This window comes from Bufo bufo, chromosome 4 (assembly GCF_905171765.1).
Source record: "Bufo bufo chromosome 4, aBufBuf1.1, whole genome shotgun sequence".
Lineage (NCBI taxonomy): Eukaryota > Metazoa > Chordata > Amphibia > Anura > Bufonidae > Bufo > Bufo bufo.
This window is the reverse complement of record NC_053392.1, coordinates 407,596,428-407,619,473: the sequence shown is the minus strand read 5'-3', so window position 1 is coordinate 407,619,473 and position 23,046 is coordinate 407,596,428. Positions and strand designations below refer to the sequence as shown.

Genomic DNA, 23,046 nt, shown 5'->3' with positions numbered 1-23,046 from the left:
CTGCCCCATAGAAACGAATGGGAGCATGCGCGGCATGCTCCTATTCACTTCTATGGGAGAGGCAGGGATTAGCGCTTGGTGGTGGATGGACACTGCGAAATCTGGGGTCCTCCAGCCACAGCGCTGCCGCTCTGTTCTCGATATAGGTGCGGGTCCCAGCCGTGGGGGCACATTATAGCGATATGCCCCCATTGTCTAAGATGGGAATACCCCTTTAATATCAGATTGGTGAGAGTCCAATTGCTGGCACCCCTGACACTCAGCTGTTAAGTGCAGCTGCCAGTCACAAAGCAGTGGACAGACAGAAGGTAGAATGCCCCTTCCTCTGTGTACTGCAGCTTTAAGACAAATGACTCTCATTGACACCTGGCTGATACTGTAACTGTGAGAAGGTTGCTCCCCCTGCTGGTAAAAGCCCATGTTACAGACGTAATAAGCTTCATACTATTCAGAGTATACTCCCAGCGCTTCCAGTAGCTGGCTCCAGCAGGACAGTATAATGTACTGGTCCGTGATCAGCGGCGCACAGCATGGACTGCACAACCGGAAGGAAGAGGGCGCCCGCTTCTGGTTACTTCATCACCATGACTACCGCGCAGTCAACTAGCTGCCAGCAGGGGAGGCTGCGTCCTGGTTGTCAGTGATTTCTTCCAGGGGAGACGTACGGTGCGGGCACTGCAGGATCGGGCACTGCCAGGCTAATGTAAGAACCTTAGTAGATTATATGGCAGCTGATCTGCTTCAACCACTGGGGGAGTTTGTTCTATGAGGGCTTCCTAAATGCAGACAGAGGCACTTCCTGCTGCCAGCACCCTGTGTTATTGGTGCACTTACAGCCCCTTTCTCATGGCATAATACGTGCGGAAATACACATGAGAAAATGCAATGTGAACATACATTAATATAATCACAAGGTTGCTTTAGCAAGCTGGAAATTTTAATAATTTTTATTATTTATATAGCGCTTTACACTTAGGGGTTTCAAGTGAAACATAACATAGCAGCAAACAGGTCAATAATTAAAACACAAGGAATGAGGGCCCTGCTCGCAAGAGCTTACAATCTATGGGGAGATAGAGGTGAGACAAAAGGTAACAAGTGCTTGATTTGTGCAATGGTCGGCCATCTTAAAACACTATAGGGGCAGATCTAAAGGCTGTATTAAACTGGCTGATGATCGGCCAGATAATCGCGTTAACAATGATCTGGCAGTGTAGTACTGCCACCAATTACCCGATGAATGAGGAAATGCTCGTTCATTGGGCAATCCAGGCTTTAAGCAGGTTTAAAAATCCTAGTTTGTCGGCCTAAAGCCTTATGCACACGACTGTTGTGTGTTTTGTGGTCCGAAAATTGCGGATCTGCAAAACACGGATGGCGTCTGTGTGCGTTCTGCAATTTGGGGAACGTCACGGACAGCCATTGATATAACTGCCTATTCTTGTTTCCGGACCACAGAATGGAGCAGCGTATGCGGACAGCACACGGAGTTCTGTCCGCATCTTTTGCCGCCCATTGAAGTGAAACCACGGTCGTGTGCATGAGGTCTAACATCGTGCCGTCTAATCACAATCTGCTGTCAGCAAACAACTAGTCAGTATGGGGACGAGCGATGGCATTAGCAATCACTCCTCCCCATATTCTGGAGGAGATCATTGCATGTAATAGCAGTAGTATTCTCCACTAATGAGCAGGCGATTGCCGGGAAGGAACGCTTCTTACCTGACAATCGCCTGCAAAATCTTTTAATGTAACACAGCCCTAAGGCCCCTTTCAGATGAGCAAGTGTCTCGCTGCAGACTCGCAGAGAGAGCACCCGGCCTGAACTTCCGGCACTTCTCGGGTCACATAGCATTAGGGATCGACCAATATTGATTTTTTAGGGCCGATACCGATAATTTGTCAACTTTCAGGCCGATAGCCGATAATTTATACCGATATTCTGGGTATTTTTATTTTTGAGGAAAAAAATTTTTTCCTACACAAATCTGCTGAAAATTTATGTTTATTGTTAATGTGTATTATTATTTTATTTTTTTTGTAAATCTTTTTCATTTATACTTAATATTTTTGTGTTTTTGTTTTGTTTTACTAACTTTTAGCCCCCTTAGGGACTAGAACCCTTGTCCTATTCACCCTGATAGATCTCTATCAGGGTGAATAGGAGCTCGCACTGTCCCTGCTGCTCTGTGCTTTGTGCACACAGCAGCATGGAGCTGACTATGGCAGCCAGGGCTTCAATAGCGTCCTGGCTGCCATGGTAACCGATCGGAGCCCCAGGCTTACACAGCTGGGGCTCCGATCGGAGGAGCAGGAGAGAGGGGATCCTGTGGCCACTGCCACCAATGATTAATACTGGGGGGGGGCACACTGCGCCACCAATGTTTTTACTATGGGGGTGGGGGGCGCACTGCGCCACTAATGATTAATACTGGGGGGCTTGGGGGGGGGGGGCGCACTGCGCCACCAATGTTTTTACTATTGGGGTGGGGGGCACACTGCGCCACCAATGATTAATACTAGGGGGCTTGAGGGGGGGGGGGGCGCACTGCGCCACCAATGAAGATACCTCTCTTTCACATACAGGAGGCGGGAGCTGGCTGCAGAATCACATAGCCGGCTCCCGACCTCTATGAGCGGTAGCTGCGATCCGCGGCACCTAAGGGGTTAACTACCGCGGACCGCAGCTGCTGTTCATAGAGGTCGGGAGCCGGCTATGTGATTCTGCAGCCAGCTCCCAGCTCCCACCTCCTGTATATGAATTAATGAAAGACTCATTTTCATTGGTGGCGCAGCGGCCACAGCCCCTCCCCTCCTCTTGTCTCCTCTCCTGCCATTGGCAGCAGCTGCATCACAGGGGGAGGAGACACTGCTTCCTTCTCCCCTGTGCTGCGGAGGGAACACAGAACGCGCTGAGAGCAGCGCGTTCTGTGTTCCCAATACGTTATCGGAATATCGGCAAAATAGATGCCGATACCGATAACGTTCAAAATCCTCAATATCGGCCGATAATATCGGTAAAACCGATAATCGGTCGATCCCTACATAGCATTATATTGATTTAACCCTTAGGCCCCTTTCACACGGGCGAGTTTTCTGCGCGGGTGCAATGCGTGAGGTGAACGCATTGCACCCGCACTGAATCCGGACCCATTCATTTCTATGGGGCTGTGCAGATGAACGGTGATTTTCACGCATCACTTGTGCGTTGCGTGAAAATCGCAGCATGCTCTATATTGTGCGTTTTTCACACAACGCAGGCCCCATAGAAGTGAATAGGGGTGCGTGAAAATCGCAAGCATCCGCAAGAAAGTGCGCATGCGGTGCAATTTTCACGCATTGTTGCTAGGTGACGTTCGGGATGCGGACCCGATCTTTATTATTTTCCCTTATAAAATGGTTATAAGGGAAAATAATAGCATTCTTAATACAGAATGCATAGTACAATAGGGATGGAGGGGTTAAAAAAAAAATTCAACTCACCTCATCCACTTGTTCGCGCAGCCCGGCTTGTCTTCTTTCTTCTTCTTTGAGGACCTGGGAGAAAAGGACCTTTGGTGACGTCACTGCGCTCATCACATGGTCCATCACATGATCCATCACCATGATGATGGGCCATGTGATGAGCGCAGTGACGTCACCAAAGGTCCTTTTCTCCCAGGTCCTCAAAGAAGAAGAAAGAAGACAAGCCGGGCTGCGCGAACAAGTGGATGAGGTGAGTTGAATTTTTTTTAACCCCTCCATCCCTAATTTACTTTGCATTCTGTATTAAGAATGCTATTATTTTCCCTTATAACCATGTTATAAGGGAAAATACTAAAATTTACACAACACCGATCCCAAACCTGAACTTCTGTGAAGAAGTCCGGGTTCGGGTCTGGGTACCAAACATGCCGATTTTTCTCACGCGCGTGCAAAACGCATTAAAACGCTTTGCACTCGCGCGGAAAAATTTTGCATTTTCCCGCAACTCACCCGTATCCTATCCGGCCCTCACACGAGACGCCCGTGTGAAAGAGGCCTTACAGTTCTGGAATGTATTGGATAGCAGTGACAGCATTATGCCAGTGTCATCTAATACATTCCAGAATTGTAAGGGTTACATAGCATCATAAATTAATATAATGCTATGTGACCCGGGCAGTGCTGGAAGTTTTGGCCGGGTGCTGTTATACTCACACTCCGAGTCCGCAGTGAGACACTTGCTCGTCTGCAAGGGGCCTAAGGGCTCATGCACACAAATGTATTTTCTGTCCATGTCCGTTCCGTTTTGCAGACCATATACGTAACCATTAATTTCAGTGGATCCACAAATAAAAGGAAGTTACTCCATGTGCATTCCGTTTGTGTATGTCCGTTCCACAAAAGAATAGAATATGTCCTATTATTGTCCGCATTATGGACAAGGATAGTACTGTTCTATTAGGGGCCAGCTGTTCCGTTCCGCAAAATACGGAATGCACACGGATGTAATCCGTATTTTTTGCGGATCCATTTTTTGTGGACTGCAAAATACATATGGTCGTGTGCATGAGCCCTAAGGCTGAATACAAAGGGTGTGCTGGATATCTGACATGGATCAGGTTCAGAAGAATGATTCTGAAGTGGGGGAGGTGGAGAATGAGGAGAGTTAATCATGGCATGTGATAGGATAAGAGGTGTCTTTAGGAAGCACCTAAAACTACTGTATTGAAGTTATGGATTAACCTAATTGCTTCTGGTAGGGCATTTCAGAGAAGTGGTGCAGCTCGGGAGAAGTCTTGGAGCGTGAGAGGTTCGGATTACAGTGGATGTTAGTCGTTAGTCATTGGAGGAAATTTATCAAAACTGGTGCGGAGGAAAACTGGCTTTGTTGCCCATAGCAACCAATCATAGAAACATAGAAACATAGAATGTGTCGGCAGATAAGAACCATTTGGCCCATCTAGTCTGCCCAATATACTGAGTACTATGGATAGCCCCTGGCCCTATCTTATATAAAGGATGGCCTTCTGACTATCCCATGCATGCTTAACCCTTTCATGACCAAGGGTCATTGATGCCCCAGTGTCCAGGTCAAAATTTACAAATCTGACATGCGTCACTTTATGTGGTAATAGCTTTGGAACACTTTTACTTATCCACGCCATTCTGAGATTGTTTTCTCGTGACACATTGTACTTCATGATAGTCATATATTTGAGTCAATATATTTCACCTTTATTTATGAAAAAATCCCAAATTTACCAAAAATTTGGAAAAATTCACAATTTTCCAAATTTCAATTTCTCTGCTTCTAAAACAGAAAGTCATACCTAATAAAATATTTATTACTTAACATTCCCCATATGTCTACTTTATGTTGGCATCATTTTGGAAATGTCATTTTATTTTTTTAGGACGTAGAAGGCTAGAAGTTTAGAAGCCATTCTTACAATTTTATAAGAAAATTTCCAAAACCCCACTTATTAAGGACCAGTTCAGGTCTGAAGTCACTTTGTGGGGCCTAATAGTGGAAACCCCCATAAATGACCCCATTGTAGAAACTACACACCCATCAAGGTTACTCAAAACTGATTTTAAAAACTTTATTAACCCTTTAGGCGTCTCCACAAGAATTAAAGGAAAATGGAGATGAAATTCTCTAAATTTCACTTTTTTGGCAGATTTTCCATTTTATATTTTTTTTTTCTTTAACACATCGATGGTTAACAGCCAAACAAAACTCTTTATTTAATTACCCTGATTCCGCGGTTTACAGAAACACCCCCACATGTGGTCGTAAACTTCTGTACGGGCACACGGCAGGCCGCAGAAGGAAAGGAATGCCATACGGTTTTTGGAAGGTAGATTGTGCTGGATTGGTTTTCTGAACGCCATATGTTTTTTATTTTTTGTGCCGATCGTCTTGTGCAGGGGCTCGTTTTTTGCAGAAAGTGTTGAGGTTTTTATTGTACCCATTTTTGGGTAAATAGGATTTTTTTTGATCATTCATTATTACACTTTATGGGGCAAGGTGACCCAAAAATTGGCTGTTTTGGAACAATTTTCATTTATTTATTTTTTACAGCGTTCATCTGAGGAGTTAGGCCATGTGATAGTTTTTATAGAGAAGATCGTTACGGACGTGGCAATACCTAATATGTATACTTTTTCTTATTTATTTAAGTTTTACACAATAATAGCATTTTTGAAACCCAAAAAATGATGTTTTAGTGTCTTTATAGTCTGAGAGCCATAGCTTTTTTATTTTTTGGGCGATTGTCTTAAATAGGGTATCATTTTTTACGGGATGAGGTGACGGTTTGATTGGTTCTATTTTGGGGGTCATAAGCCTTTTTGATCGCTTGCTGTTGCACTTTTTGTGATGTAAGGTGACAAAAATAGCTTTTTGGGCACTGTTTTTTAATTTTATTTTTATGGTGTTTATCGGACGGGGTCTATCATGTGATATATTTATAGAGATGGTCGTTACGGACGCGGTGACACCTAATATGTGTGTTTTATTTTTTCATTTTTTTATAGGAAAAGGCAATTTTCTTTTTTCTAATTATACATTTTTATTTATTTATTTTTACTTTTATTATTTTCACTTTTTTTTATCAGTTCCCTCTTGGATCTTGAAGATCCAGTGGGGCTGATAGTTGTACTATACTTTGCAATGCTCTTGCATTCCAAAGTATAGTACTTCCAGATTGCCTGTAGGTGGCAGCACTGGACCGCCTTTGTCATGGCAACCGGACGCTTTTGCAAAGCGTCCGGTATGCCATGGGCAACCATCGGGTGCTGCAATCACAGCGCTGCCGCCCCGATGGTGGAGAGAGGGAGCTCCCTCCCTCTGTTAACCCCATGGATCTATAGGGGTTACAGGAGAGTGTCAGCATAGAGCTGACACTCTCTGCTGATGGCGGCGGCTCAGTAATGCAGGGGGATCGGGGGAGGGCAGCACTGGAAAGGGGGGGGTTCGGGAGGCTGCCCACAATATCGAGGAAGGCTGGGGCAGGAGGGGCGGCTAGAAAATTAATGCAGGGGGCGGACCGCAATGCCATCAGCGCAGGAGAGGGGCACAGATCGTCGGGGCACAGATCGTCGGGGCACAGAGGGGCACTAAGGGCTTGGAGGGGCACAGATCGGGGGGCATGAGGAACACTATCGGCTTTCAGGCTCTGATCTGCAGAGCGCAGATCAGAGCCTGAAACCGGCATTTTAACACTGCCGCGATCCGATTGGTTTGTCTGCACAGACTAACCAATCGGATCGATTGCCGGCAAGGGGCCACTCTGATTGGCCCTTTGCTGGCATTACTAGACTGTATGCTGTCCGTGACAGCAGCAGGGCAGGGGCAGAAGCTTTAATCCAAGCGCTTTGCAGCGCTTGGATTTAAAGAGCTGCCATGACGTCTATACACTGGTAGCTGCACGGGGTATGTGCAGCTGTCACGTATATATACAGATTGCGGTCGTGAAGGGGTTAAACTCCTTCACTGTATTTGCAGCTACCACTTCTGCAGGAAGGCTATTCCATGCATCCACTACTCTCTCAGTAAAGTAATACTTCCTGATATTACTTTTAAACCTTTGCCCCTCTAATTTAAAACTATGTCCTCTTGTAGCAGTTTTTCTTCTTTTAAATATTCTCTCCTCTTTTTACCTTGTTGATTACCTTTATATATTTAAAAGTTTCTATCATATCCCTTCTGTCTCGTCTTTCTTCCAAGCTATACATGTTAAGGTCCTTTTAATCTTTCCTGGTAAGTTTTATCCTGCAATCCATGTACTAGTTTAGTAGCTCTTCTCTGAACTCTCTCCAAAGTATCAATATCCTTCTGGAGATATGGTCTCCAGTACTGCGCACAATACTCCAATGAGGTCTCACTAGTGCTCTGTAGAGCGGCATGAGCACCTCCTTCTTTCTACTGGTAATGCCTCTCCCTATACACCCAAGCATTCTGCTAGCATTTCCTGCTGCTCTATGACATTGTCTGCCTACCTTTTAAGTCTTCTGAAATAATGACCCCTAAATCCCTTTCCTCAGATACTGAGGTTAGGACTGTATCACTGATTTTATATTCTGCTCTTAGGTTTTTACGCCCCAGGTGCACTTATTTTGCACTTATCCACATTAAATTATTAGTTGCCAGATTTTTGACCATTCCTCTAGTTTTTCCCTAAATCCTTTTCCATTTGGTGTATCCCTCCAGGAACATCAACCCTGTTACAAATCTTTTGTGTCATCAGCAAAAGACACACCTTACCATCGAGGCCTTCTGCAATTTCGCTGATAAAGATTTTAAACAATATGGGTCCAGAACAGATCCCTGAGGTACCCCACTGGTAACAAGACCATGGTCTGAATATACTCCATTGACTACAACCCTCTATTGTCTGTCCCTCAGCCACTGCCTATCCATTCAACAATATGGGCGCTCCAAGCCCAAAGACTGCAATTTATTGATTAAGCCTTCTGTGTGGGACAGTATCGAAAGCCTTACAGAAGTCTAGATAAGCGATGTCGACTGCACCTCCGCCATCTATTGTTTAGTCACCCAATCAAAAAAATCTATACGATTAGTTTGACATGATCTCCCTGAAGTAAACCCATGCTGTTTTTCATCTTTCAATCCATGGGATTTTAGATGTTCCACAATCCTCTCCTTAAGTATGGTTTCCATTAATTTCCCCACTATTGATGTCAGGCTTACTAGCCTATAGTTGCCCGATTCCTCCCTACTACCTTTCTTGTGAATGGGCACAACATTTGCTAATTTCCAATCTTCTGGGCCGACTCCTGTTGCCAGTGATTGGTTAAATAAATCTGTTAATGGTTTTGCTAGTTCACCGCTGAGCTCTTTTAATAGCTTTGGGTGTATCCCATCAGGCCCCTGTGACTTATTTGTATTGATTTTAGACAGCTGACTTAGGACCTTTTCCTCTGTAAAGACACATGCATCAAAAGAATTAGTCTTCTTTCCTAACTGAGGTCCATTTCCTTAATTTTCCTTTGTAAAGACTGAACAGAAGTATTCATTGAGGCAGTCAGCTAGTTCTTTATCTTCTTCCATATACCTTCCTTCTTTTGTTTTTAATTTGGTAATTCCTTGTTTTAGTTTCCTTTTTTCATTTATGTATCTGAAGAATGCCTTATCGCCTTTTTTCCCTGACTGAGCTAATTTCTCTTCTGCCTGTGCTTTAGAAGCTCTTATAACTTGTTTGGCCTCTCTCTGCCTAATCTTGTAAATTAGCCTGTCATCCTCGTTTTTTTTTTTTTTTATAATTCCTAAATGCTATCTTTTGGTTTTTAATGATTTTGGCCACTTCTGCTGAGTACCACAGTGGTCTTTTCCTTTTTTTGCTTTTACTGACAAGCCTAATGCAATTTTCTGTTGCCTTCACTAGTGCCTTCAATAGTTGCCTTCAATTTTCTGTTGCCTTCAATGTGTGGGACTTGCTCGTCTGAAAGGTGCCTATGTCTTTGGAGGCTCCAGTCCTGGTTTTGGCTCACAATCACTGATAGAAATCACTGACGTGTGAACGAGGCATAAGGGTACTTTCACACTTGCGGAAATCTGGACGCAAACGGATGGCATTTGTCAGACGGATCCGGATGCAGATCCGTCTGACAAATACATTAAAATACCGGATCCGTCTCTCCGGTGTCATCCGGAAAAATGGATCCGATATATATTTTTTTTTACAGATTTAAAGGTCTGTGCATGCGCGGACCGGAAGAACGGATCAGTCAATGCGGCAATTTTAATCCGGAGAAGGCACGAATACATTTCAATGGAAATTAATGCCGGATCCGGTATTTTCTCCAGCCAAAAAACGTAAGAGGTACTGAACTGATGCATTTTGATGCATACTGAACGAAATGCTCTGCATTCAGAATGCATAAGGATAAAACTGATCCGTTTTTTTCTGGTATTGAGCCCCTAGGATAGAATCTCAATACCGGAAAAGAAAAACACTAGTGTGAAAGTACCCAAAGTCTTACTGAAAAGCTACGTCTGGTTGTACAGAATATTGTGGCTGCTTTTTGACTAGAATGCATTGGACAATTAGAGCTCCACCGCCCCCCCCCCCCCCAAAAAAATAAATAATTAAAGTAAAAATATTCCGCCCCCCTCCCCCCAAAAAAAATAAATAATTAAAGTAAAAATATTCAGCTTTGCAAGGCTGGATTTACATGTTTTTGTTGCAGTAAAAGAAATGTGACTAAAACATAGCAAAGAAACTCGTTACCGGACTGTTGTGGTTTTGTATTGTGGCAATTGTGTTTTTTTGTGGGTGAAATGCATTGATTCAAATCACAATCACATATTTAGCTTGGTGTATTATTGTTGTGTTTTTTTTTTTTTTTTTTTTTTTTTTGGCAACAAAAACGGCTGTGTGAACACCCACCCTCAGGTTATATGCCATGGTTTTCAATGCAGTTGCAATTTTTACTGGGGAAACTTCTAGGCAGCCGATCACATAAATCTACCCACGTGTCCATTATGGCCAATCAGCAACCTCCGCTGTGAACAGACACGTAGCAAAACATTACTGAATTTCTCCCATTGGCAGGGATACTCAACTGGCAGACCAGGGTTTGAATCTGGACCACAGATCCCTGCTGTCCTGACCTGGAGTAGGTACCTGCATATGCCACACAGCCTCCGGAATCATCCTGACATCCGGATCATATCATGAAGAAGGGAAATCCCTCCACTGCTGCAGCAGCACATAAGGCTGTGTTCACATCACATCAAACGGATGCATCTGTCACCATAGGGGTTCTTTTGTATATGTTAAACTCGGTACAAAAAAACAGCCCCAATAGCAGACTTTTGCCATGGGTTTTAGCTTCCTCTATGTTGTTAAAGGAAGACTGTCACCAGTGACCTCCCTATCCAACTGTCCGCATAGACACATAACTGTGGTTTACCTGATTTTTCTTAACAAGCAGATTAAGTCTTTGGTCCCTCCGTGTCACAGTTGCTTTTGTTGCACCCAGGCTCCACTCCTTTCTGTGGCCAGCCACTTCCTAACGTAGTGTCACGTAGGGTTGGGCGATATCACAATTATTCAGACGATAACGATATTAAGAAATTTATTGCGATAACGATATATATCGTGATAAATACCCATTTAGAAGAAAAAACACAAGGTGACATTATACTGTATGGGGGCAGCCACAGGGAGACATTATACTGTATAGGGGCAGCCACAAGGAGACGTTATACTGTATGGGGGCAGCCACAAGGAGACGTTATACTGTATGGGGGCAGCCACAAGGAGACATTATACTGTATGGGGGCAGCCACAAGGAGACATTATACTGTATGGGGCAGCCACAAGGAGACATTATACTGTATGGGGGCAGCCACAAGGAGACGTTATACTGTATGGGGGCAGCCACAAGGAGACATTATACTGTATGGGGGCAGCCACAAGGAGACGTTATACGGTATGGGGGCAGCCACAAGGAGACGTTATACTGTATGGGGGCAGCCACAAGGAGACGTTACTGTATGGGGGCAGCCACAGGGAGATGTTATGGGTATGGGGGCAGCCACAGGGAGACGTTATGGGTATGGGGGCAGCCACAGGGAGACATTATACTGTATGGGGGCAGCCACAGGGAGATGTTATGGGTATGGGGGCAGCCACAGGGAGACGTTATGGGTATGGGGGCAGCCACAGGGAGACATTATACTGTATGGGGGCAGCCACAAGGAGACATTATACTGTATGGGGGCAGCCACAAGGTGACGTTATACTGTATGGGGCAGCCACAAGGAGACGTTATACTGTATGGGGGCAGCCACAAGGAGACGTTATACTGTATGGGGGCAGCCACAGGGAGACATTATACTGTATGGGGGCAGCCACAAGGAGACATTATACTGTATGGGGGCAGCCACAAGGAGACATTATACTGTATGGGGCAGCCACAAGGAGATGTTATGGGTATGGGGGCAGCCACAGGGAGACGTTATACTGTATGGGGGCAGCCACAAGGAGACGTTATACTGTATGGGGGCAGCCACAAGGTGACGTTATACTGTATGGGGGCAGCCACAAGGTGACGTTATACTGTATGGGGGCAGCCACAAGGTGACGTTATACTGTATGGGGGCAGCCACAAGGTGACGTTATACTGTATGGGGGCAGCCACAAGGTGACGTTATACTGTATGGGGGCAGCCACAAGGTGACGTTATACTGTATGGGGGCAGCCACAAGGAGACATTATATTGTATGAACAAGTTTTGACCCCCCCTCAGTATAATAAGGTCATGTTGCACATGTATGGAGGACTCATTATTGCCTAATGCCTGCTATTATAGATCAGTGTGAAGACTGCAGCTTGCAGGCCGGAAGGAAGGACCAGGCCACAGGGCCGCAGAAGACAGACAGACATAGCACCTTTATGTATGACACCCACGCCGGTTCTATTCTATGTTTAAGATCTCTTCTCTCTCACTCCTCGCAGGCCAAACTCTGTGTGTGGGAGTTGGAGAGACTTTTCCCGCCTGGCTGTTGTGCTTGCCTCTGCTGTTATCCGATTCCGACGTCGGTGGGTGGAGACATGAATATGGGGAGCTAGGATGAGCCGGGGGCCGCTGCTGCGTGCAGTAATGTGGTTGTGAGTACTGTTATGCAGGATGCAGGGGCGGACGGACACAGATTTAGAAGCTGTCAACGCACATGTGACTACTTCTGACGTCACAAAATACTGCGATTATTAGGAAACAGCGATATCGCCATATTGCTGTCTCTTAATACTACGGTATATCGCTGACGGTCAGTTTACCACTCAACCCTAGTGTCACGTCTCTAACGTGACAGGTGTCCAGAAGATCTGGCTGCACGTGATGTGATCGGACAGCCTCTTTGGTTTCACTGGTTTCAATGGGTTGCTGGTAATGACCACCACCATCTTATCTCAGGTGTAGCTTAGTGGTCATTCCAACTCCCCTATTTAGTCTGGCTTCACCCATCATGCTATGTGGTTGTTAGTTCAGTTTGGTATTGAAAGTGCTGGTGTAGGTCCTCTTTTGAGTTCCTGCTCATCCATTTACTTCAGAAGTTAAGTGTTACTATTCCCCTTTATAGTAGTTGGTTTCCCCTCTTGTCTTTTGTTACTTAGGCCTCAAGGAGACGCTTGTTCTTTCAAGCCCATACACTACTCCAGGAAATTCAGGGGTTTTCCAGGGTCTCGGGTTCCAGTGTATGAACATTCCTACCCTCAAGGTCCGTTCATATGGATAGGAGTCAGGGCTACGATTAGGGTTTCCCATAGGGGGTGTCCGTTTCCCTTTCCCTAGCTTTGAGGCCTAGTTCCTTTTCCCTTCCTTCCTGTTGTCAGTGTGGTGTTCCTCCGACATCACTACGTGACATTATCAATCGCTGAAAACCGTCATTTTTGTTTGTGTTAGTATGGATTCTATCGCTGCACTGGCTAGACAATTGCTAGGTCTGTCTTGGAGCTAGCCGTCCACCGCACGCAGATCCAAGGATCACAGGCTGCTGGTGCCAGTAGTAGTTACCAGTCCTGAACCTAAGGTCTGCACTTCCGGACAGATTTTTTTTGGGGAAGCGATAATTTCATTTGGTTTCAGAGAGTCGTGTAAATTGTACTTAAGTTACGGACGCTCTCATCAGGGGATGAGAGTCAGAGTTGGTGTGATCGTTTCGTTTCTTAAAGGGGACGCTCAGTCTTGGGCTTTTTCTCTACTGACCGGATCACAGTCCACCGGTTGGTAGATACATTTTTCAGAGCTCTAGGTCTTATCTACGATGATCCGGATCGGATCTCTCTAGCCGAGACTAAGTTACGCGGTTTATGGCCAGGGAGAGCGTTCTGCAGTGATCTATTGCCTCAGAATTTAGGAGATGGGCTTAGGGTTGGGCGATATACGGGTATCACGATATACAGCGGTATTAAAAAACCGGTGGATATGGCGATATTGCTGTTTCCTAATTACCCGCAGTATTTTGTGACATTCATAGAAGCGGTCATGTGCGCTGACCGCTTCAAAATCCGCGGCCGCCCGCCCCAGCATGATCCATACCAATTGCTGCCAGCAGCGGTTACCCCGGCTCCTCCATGCAGGCTCCCATAATGCAGTCTCCGCCCACTGACGTCTGACGTCGGAATCAGATGACAGGCGAGGCTGCGCAGCGCAGGACAGGAGCGCCACCAACACTTATGCTTACAGCCTGCAATACACCCTCTAGTAGGAGATGATACACAAGATTAAAACCACTCGTTCTGGTACAGAATTAACCCTGTAATGTTTTTGTTGTTACTAGAAGTCAATTAACTAGTTACAGATACCCGAAATGGTGAAAAATGACATATAAAAGTATAACAATTAACTCCTTGTGGCCTCCTGGCTGTCCCCATACAGTATAATGTCTCCTTGTGGCTGCCTGGCTGTCCCCATACAGTAGAACGTCTTTCTTGTGGCTGCCTGGCTGCCCCCATACAGTATAATGTCTCCTTGTGGCTGCCCCCATACAGTATAACGTCTCCTTGTGGCTGCCCCTATACAGTGTAAGGTCTCCTTGTGGCTGCCCCCATACAGTGTAACGTCTCCTTGTGGCTGCCCCCATACAGTGTAACATCTCCTTGTGGCTGCCCCCATACAGTGTAACGTCTCCTTGTGTCTGCCCCCATACAGTAAAGAAAAGCCAAAAAAGGGGGTCAGTCAGCACTTACCAAACCGCAGTAGCACATTGCTATGGCAGGGAACAACATTAAAAGACAGAAACATGCAATGCGACAATAAACTGTAATATAAAGTACAAAATTGCGTAATAATAACAAGTGCTACACTATAAGTGCGAGATACTTGGCAAATCGTTTTGTACAAAATTATTTGAGTACAAAACGATTTGCCAAGTATCTCGCACTTATAGTGTAGCACTTGTTATTATTACGCAATTTTGTACTTTATATTACAGTTTATTGTCGCATTGCATGTTTCTGTCTTTTAATGTTGCCCCCATACAGTGTAATGTCTCCTTGTGGCCCCAAGTGTTTTTTTTCTTCTAAATGGGCATTTATCACAATATATCGCGATAAATTTCTTAATATCGTTATCGTGGGAATATTTCTGATATCGTCCAACCCTAGATGGGCTACGGATATGGAAGGGGACATTTTGTTAATGTGTGCCCTTACGTTTAGCGTCAAGGTGAAAAAATTAATTATTTTTTAATCCCCATCTTACTCTTGGTGGTGTGGATGGGAAGTCGGAGAACTTACTTTTCTAATTTACTGGTAGTACCCGTAGTGTACTACCAGAGTCCAAAACTGTGGGAATTGAGGTGTTTATTGACAGTGGGGCACAAGTGCATTAGAAAAAATATTTCGGTGTTTGCAATTGACTCCGCACCACTTTCTCAGAAGTGTTTGTTACAGATGGTGCAGGACATCCGTTTAAGAGTAGGAGATTTCCATCAGGAATCCATTTCGTGTTTTGTGCTGGAGGGTCTGCCTGTTCCGTTGGTCCTGGGTTTACCTTGGTTATGCAAACATAATCCTACCATTGACTGGCAAGCGAGACAGATTCTCAATTGGAATGATTATTGCATAGACAACTGTCTTAATACATCTCTTTCTGTCTTAACCACTAAGGCTCCATTCAGACGTCCGTAGAATGAGTCCGCATCCGTTCCGCAATTATGCGGAATGGGTGCAGACCCATTCATTCTCTATGGGGCCGGAAGAGATGCGGACAGCACACAGCGCGGCCCCGTTCTTCCGGGCCGCAGATCTGGAAAAATTAGAGCATGTCCAATAGGCATTTCTATGGGGTGCCGGCCTGGTGTATTGCGGATCCGCAATGCACTACAGACATCTGAATGGAGCTTAAGCTGTACCCACTTTTATTTCAGATTTTTGGATGTATTTTCTAAAAAGTGGTTGCCAGATTTACCCCACATCGGAATATGATTGTCCTATCAATCTTATTAACAGAGCGAAGTTGCCCAAATCTAGTTTATATAACCTTTCTGAACCCGAAAGAGGGGCCATGCGAGGGTATATTGCCGAAACTTTGGCTAAGGGACATATTAGACCTTCCAAATCCCCACTGGCGGCAGGGTTTTTCTTTGTAAAGAAGAAAGACGGAACTCTTAGGCCATGTCTGGACTTCTGTGAGCTCAATCGGATTACGGTCCGTGATCCGTATCCCCTTTCTTTGATTCCTGACTTGTTTAATCAGATTGTTGGTGCCAAGGTGTTCTCCAAGTTGGACTTAAGGGGGCATATAATCTGGTCAGGATCAAGGAAGGGGATGAATGGAAGACGGCGTTTAACACCCCAGAGGGTCATTTTGAGAATCTACTCATGCCATTTGGGTTAATTAATGCTCCTGCGGTTTTCCAGCATTTTGTTAATGATATCTTTCATCATCTGTTGGGTAGGTTTGTTGTGTATCTGGATGACCTAATTTATTCTCCAGACATGGAGACTCATCATGATCACGTGAGACAGGTGTTATTGATCCTAAGAGAGAATAAATTGTATGCTAAAGTGTGTATTGCAGTTCAGGAAGTAGAATTCTGGGTTACTTACTCTCTTCTTTAGGTTTTCGTATGGATCCAGTGAAGGTCCATGCTGTGTTGGACTAGGATCGACCCGAAATTCTGAAAGCGCTTATGCTGTTTTTGGGGTTCACAACTACTACCGTAAAATTCATTTTGAACTACTCGATTGTAGTTAAACTTTTTAACGAATCTGACTAGGAAGGTTTGGATGTCTGTCTGGTCTGATGAGGCATTTACAAGCCTTTTCAGCAGTGAAGGAATGTTTTGCTTCTGCTCCTATACTGGTGCAACCGGATGTGTCACAGCCATTCATTGTGGAAGTTGATGCATCCGAGGTAGGGGTAGGAGCAGTCTTGTCGCAGGGTCCTTCACCTAGTAAATGGCTCCCATGTGCATTCTTCTCTAAGAAGCTCTCAGCTGCAGAAAATAATTATGACGTGGGTAATATAGAATTGCTGGCCATTAAGTTGGCTTTTGAGGAATGGCGTCATTGGTTGGAAGGAGAAATTCATCCTATTACTGTGCTTACTGATCACAAAAATCTTGCTTACCTGTAGTCGGCTAAGCGACTGAACCCAAGGCAGGCCACATGGTCGTTGTTTTTTACCAGATTAAATTTCATTGTCACCTATCGCCCTGGGGTTAAGAACGTCAAGGCTGATGCTTTGTTGCGTAGCTTTCCTGGGGGGGGGGGGCTTTGGATGATTCGGAAGATCCTGGTCCGATATTGTCTGAAGGAGTAGCCCGACCTTGAGGCAGAAGTGTTGGGGTCCCAGGGAGATGCACCGGATTCTTGCCCTTTGGGGAAGTTGTTTGTTCCTTCTGAATTACGTCACAAGGTGTTCGAGTAACATGTCACAGGACACCGTAGGAGCAGATCAATTGTCGATCTCATCTCTTGTAGATTCTGATGGCCTGGGTTGCGTAAGTGTGTTGAGGACTATTTGTCAGCCTGTAGTACTTGTGCACGTGCTAAGGTGACACATACTCGGCCTTCCGGATCTTTACTTCCGTTGCCCATCCCGTCCCGGCCTTGGACTCATTTATCCATGGATTTTAGCATAGATTTACCGAATTCTTCAGAAAAACTGATTCTGGTGGTTGTTGATTGCTTTAGTAAAATGGCACACTATATAGTATTGCCAGGTCTACCTAATGCTAAAACTCTTGCACAGTGTTTGTCGATAACATTGTGAAATACATGGTATGCCTTCTGATGTGGTGTCTGATAGGGGACTCAGTTGTTTCCAAATTCGGGAATGCGTTTTGTACTTGTCTGGGGTACAATTGTCCTTCTGTTCGGCCTTTCACCATCAGTTGAACAGACAGACTGAACGCACTAATCAGAATCTGGAGACTTCCTTGAAATGTTTTGTCTCGAAGAATCAGGAGAATGGTCCTCATTTTTGTCTTTAGCGGAGTTTGCCATAAATAACCGTAGACAGGAGTCCACTGATAAGTCGCCGTTTTTTTGCGGCATATGGTTCCACCCGCAATTGGTACATTTATGGTACGAGACTTCTGATATACCTAAGAGGAGCAATTTTCCTTTGTCATCTATTTGGCGGAAAATTCTAAATAATCTGGAAAAGATGGCGACAAGTATAAATATATATTCAAGTTATATTTGCGCACATTAATAGGACAAGTTCTAGCTTTTAGTGTAATGGAAATATGGAAACGGAATGCACATGGAGTACATTCTTTTTTTTTTTGCGGAACGATTGAAATGAATGGTTCCGCATACAGACCACAAACGGAAACCGCAAAAACGGAACGGAAACAGAAAAAAAAATATAAGTTTGTGTGAAAGAGGTCTAATAGCAATCATGAACTGCTGTGTAACTTTCAATTAATACTAGGCAAAAGACGAAATGAATATACACCTGCCGAATTTTACATCTAAAAACAAACAAGCTTGATAAATGGGCCCTAGTATCTGTCTAGTTTTGTCTGGTCACTGTGGGGTTAACTCCCCAGTCGGTATAACTGTATGTATTCATATCTGCCTGAGTCTGCGGGGTTAACTCTCCATCTGTATCTGTCTTAAGGCTCATGCACACAAACGTATTTTCTTTCCGTGTCCGTTCCGTTTTTTTTTGCAGACCGTATGCGGAGCCATTCATTTCAATGGGTGTGCAAAAAAAAATTATGGAAGTTACTCCATGTGGGTTCTGTTTCCGTATGTCTGCATGTCCATTCCTCAAAAAAATAGAACATGTCCCATAATTGTCCATATAACGGACAAGGATAAGACTGTTCTATTAGCTGCCAGCTGTTCTGTTCCGCAAAATATGGAATGCACACGGAAGTCATCTGTATTTTTTGTGGATCTGTGTTTTGCGGATTGAAAAATATATACGGTCGTGTGCATGAGACCTTAGTCAACTGTTGCCTCACCTGTCTGTCACCAACTTGTCTGTTTCCCTATTTAGTTCCTGGGTTGTCTCAGGGATTAGCAAAGCGAGCTTTGGATCCAAGATCCAAAGTCGCTTCCCTCCAAACATTGTTTTAATGCTGTACGGAGTGTAGTTGGCCAGCTAAGACCTGTCCTAGGTTGCTAGTGTAGCTTATATGTGTATACAGCTAAACCTGCCAATAGCCTTAATACAGTTCCTATGTTTATGTGTTAAAGACAAAAGCAGAGTTTACTGTGATATCATGTTTTGGATGTCATATAACTGTTATATTTCACAGAAGCAGAAAAAGATAATATGCCTTTAAGATTCATTTGGTAATGTAAGGTAAACTCAATGACACAGCAGAAACAACAGAAAGCATAGTGTTAATCTGTTGTTACTGGGCAGAAGTCTAGACCAATCACAGCCAGCTTCTCATACAGCAAAAGTTTTCATTTAAAAAAAAAAAAAAAAAAAATTATTTAAATTTAATTTTCTTCAATGATAGTTACAAAAAAGCTATTAAACAGAGTGGAAGGAACAAAAATAAGCCAAAAATATAAAAAGAAAGACAAAGCTTATACACATATGCCAAAGATGTTAATATAATTTCAACATTATCATAGCCAGTAACATTCAATCCAACACTGGAAACTCAAGCCTAATACCTTTTAAGCCCCACTGTTCCCCCTCTTTCCCTCAGCTGCTGTCGCTGATAGCCCGGACCCCGTATCCCCCCCCCCCCCCGTATACTCCACCCTTCAAGCTGAACTAATCAATTCACCTCACTTCTGCAGAGCAGCATAATAACGCATGCCTCACCTACTCCGCCTCTCAACCTCCTCCTAGAGCTTTATTTGGGACATGGTCCGTCTCCACTCCTCAAGTACAGGGGAAATGGGGGAACCCCATCTCTTGACTATCAGCACCTTTGCAATCAAACAGCCCTTCAGCCAAGCTAATTGATGTACGGAAGGGTTAGGACTGTCAGGTATATAAACGCCCAAAATTGCCGAGATCATATCTGGTGCAGAGGATTGGGGAAGATCCCCCTGCAATGCTGTAAATACCTGCTCCCAAAAACGCTTTATCACACTGCATTCTCATAAAAGATGGATATATCCAACATTGCGTCTGCCGCACTTTCGACAGAAAAAAATCACGTCCTCGGTTATTAACAAATTTAGCCTGCATTTGCAGTGTATAGTATAACCTGTGAAGAATCTTAAACTGGATCAAACTATAGCTGGCTGCCGATACTACCTTTTTCATATTTTTAAAAATCTGTGACCAGGGGAGGGGGGAGATTTTCTAATTCCTGCTCCCATTTAGGTATACTTTTAAAAGGAAACACCGTGGACAGGGAATATCGCATTTTCTAGTAAATCTGTGCCATTTTAATCTTTTTCCCTGCATGAGAAAAACAATAATCAAAAAATGAATGTTGTGCAGTAATCATATATGTTTTGTTAAGTGTGCCGTCGTATGCATGTTTTAAACGTGCGTACATAAATAGATCTAAGAAAGTGTTTGTGAAGTTAAAGTCTCCTAAAACTTTAAAACGATCTACAACAAACAAAGGAGCCACTCTGGTAATACCCCTACAACTCCAATAAGTGTAATCGGTTATTTTCAAAAATTCCCCTAAATTCCGATTTTCCCACAACGGGGTAAAATAAAAAGCGTGTCACCTGCAAGGTCGTTTTCAATGTGTCCCAAACCTGTAGCATTCTCGCGATTGGGCATCTAGTGTCCAAGGTTCCAAAATGTGTGGTTTCTAAGTGCATAAAAATATTATCCAATGACCTACCTAATACCCTAGTTAAGTACTGCCCTAGTGCATTCTCTCCAGCATTACAACATCTTTGTAACTGCGCAGAGAAAAAATAGCCTTGAAAGAAAGGGAGTGATAGTCCCCCATCTGGCTCAGCCAGCCACAGATACCTCTGCTTTATGCGGACCCTCTTCCTCCCCCAAATTAGGTCATTTATTAGGACTTCCAATCTATAAAAAAAGCATAGTCTATCCAGATAGGGGAAGCACAGATCGGATACAAAACCAGCGGTAATATGATCATTTGTACTAATGCCAGACGATCGGTTTGCGATATTACCAATTTTTGCCAGGCTCTAATTTTCCCCTTTACTTTATCTATTACCGGGGAAAGATTTAACTCATAAAATCTACCTATGGGGACACCTATCTTTATCCCCAGATAATCCAGGGAATCATCTGTAGACAATATCCGAACCCCGGAGCCTCCGTCGGGAGCATTTCGATTTAGCGGGAGGAGTGAGGACTTAGCCCAGTTAATTAAATAACCAGACAGTTGACTAAACTCCTCTATCACCTGCATAACGTAGGGGACAGCATTCCAGCCCTGATCCAAAAAGAGTATGACGTCGTTGGCGTAAAGCCTGATTTTGTCACTCTCTCCCGATACCCCGAACCCCCGAATCTGACCGTCCAAACGAATCCTGCAAGCCAACGGCTCCATAAATAGCACGAATAATAAGGGAGAAAGGGGACATCCCTGTCTCGTGCCACGTTAAAGCTCAATACGTTGTGTATCGAGCTTCAAAACAGGGAAAGGCTGCCCCGGTCTTATAGACCATGTATGGCAAAAACACGGGGGTAATAAAAAATGCCTGGGTTTTGCTGGAATTGAGGTGATTCCACCTATGACACAAGGAGGTGATAGGCATCGTCTCCTGTTACAAAAGAAGCGCGATGGATAATTCACACAGATGCCATGGGACCCCTAGGTCTAAATGATCGGAATGATCTTAGTGTATTCATTTGAGATGTTATTGATTGCTTTGAATGAATTTCAATTGACTACGCACACAAGTGATGCCCATTTTGCGATTGAGAATCGTATACCCCTTATGGGGTTAATCTCACGCTCCTCCTTAAATAGGCTGGCACACCTGTGTGCGTCACACAGGTAGCCGGAAGAAGCACAAGCGTGCGAAACGGCCGTCGCTGCCGTACACCGCTTAGGCGGTTGTTGTTTCAAGTGAATGGTTGTCCACCCCAGCCCAATGTTGTGCACGTATCTTTAATCAAAATAAAGAATGGAACGATGATATTCTGCAATTGGCGAGTGCCGCTGATTTCTTCACTTCTTCATATGTGCTCAATAATGGAGGAATTAACCCCATCAATATTAACTCGGGCGATTGGTTGGGTGTATAACAGTTGAGTCATTGCAATGAAGGTAGACCCCAGTCAAAAGTGAGCCATAGTCCGCCACAAGAAGGACCACTCTACCCTGTCGAACGCTTTGGCAGCGTCCAAAGACAGGATAGAGTGGTCCGGTCCCCCCCCTACCGACAGGTTCAAATACGTCCCATACAGATTCGCCTGGATCTATCTCCCAGGTATAAATCCTGTTTGATTAGGATGAACCAGGGCTGCAATCACCCGTTTCAGACGGTGTGCTAAAAACTTTGAAAAGATCTTATAGTCAGTATTAAGGAGTGATATGGGACTATAAGATCCAACCTCACTACCATCCTTATCTTTTTTTTAAATTAAGATGATGATTGCCTCCCTAAAAGATGGAGGGAGAGAACCATATCTATGAGATTCACTTAACAACTGCAACAAAATAGGGAGGAGTACTTTAGCGTGATATCTATAAACTTCAAATGGCAAACCGTCCGCCCCGGGGGATGAGTTATGTTTAACTGACCGAAGAGCATCTTCCAATTCTGCCTGTTGTATGGGGTGATCGAGCATTCCAGTTTCCTGAGGTGAAAGAAAGGGCATTTCTAATTGGTCCAAATAGTCAACGATTTTAGAGGAACTACATACCGTTTCGGATCTATATATAGTAGACTAGTAGTTGGCAAATTCCTGTCTAATCAGATCCGGATCCTTCGCTATCTGGCCCTGATTATTCCTAATATACCTGATTTTGGTCCCACCCCTTTGATTGGCAACCAATGCGGCTAACAATTTACCTGTTTTTCCCTCCTCCCTAAAACGTCTCTGTCCTTGAAAAAAGAGTTTATGTTGGGCTTTATTTACCATAAAAGACCTATATTGTTGATTAGCTTCTTTCAGTTGTATACGGAGTGAATCCGTACCGTATTTAGTCAACGCACCCTGCAACCTCCT

General features: G+C 44.2%; 1 protein-coding gene across 1 annotated transcript in view; it reads left to right on the top strand.

Moving 5' to 3' along the window:
• The first annotated feature begins 577 nt into the window (after positions 1-577).
• Positions 578-23,046, top strand: part of C4H6orf118 (chromosome 4 C6orf118 homolog) — a 223,839-nt gene continuing 201,370 nt past the window's right edge. The window contains exon 1 of the mRNA XM_040429291.1: positions 578-703. Coding sequence (XP_040285225.1) covers positions 702-703 — 2 coding nt within the window. The 5' untranslated portion in view covers positions 578-701. The remainder of the gene's footprint in view (positions 704-23,046) is intronic.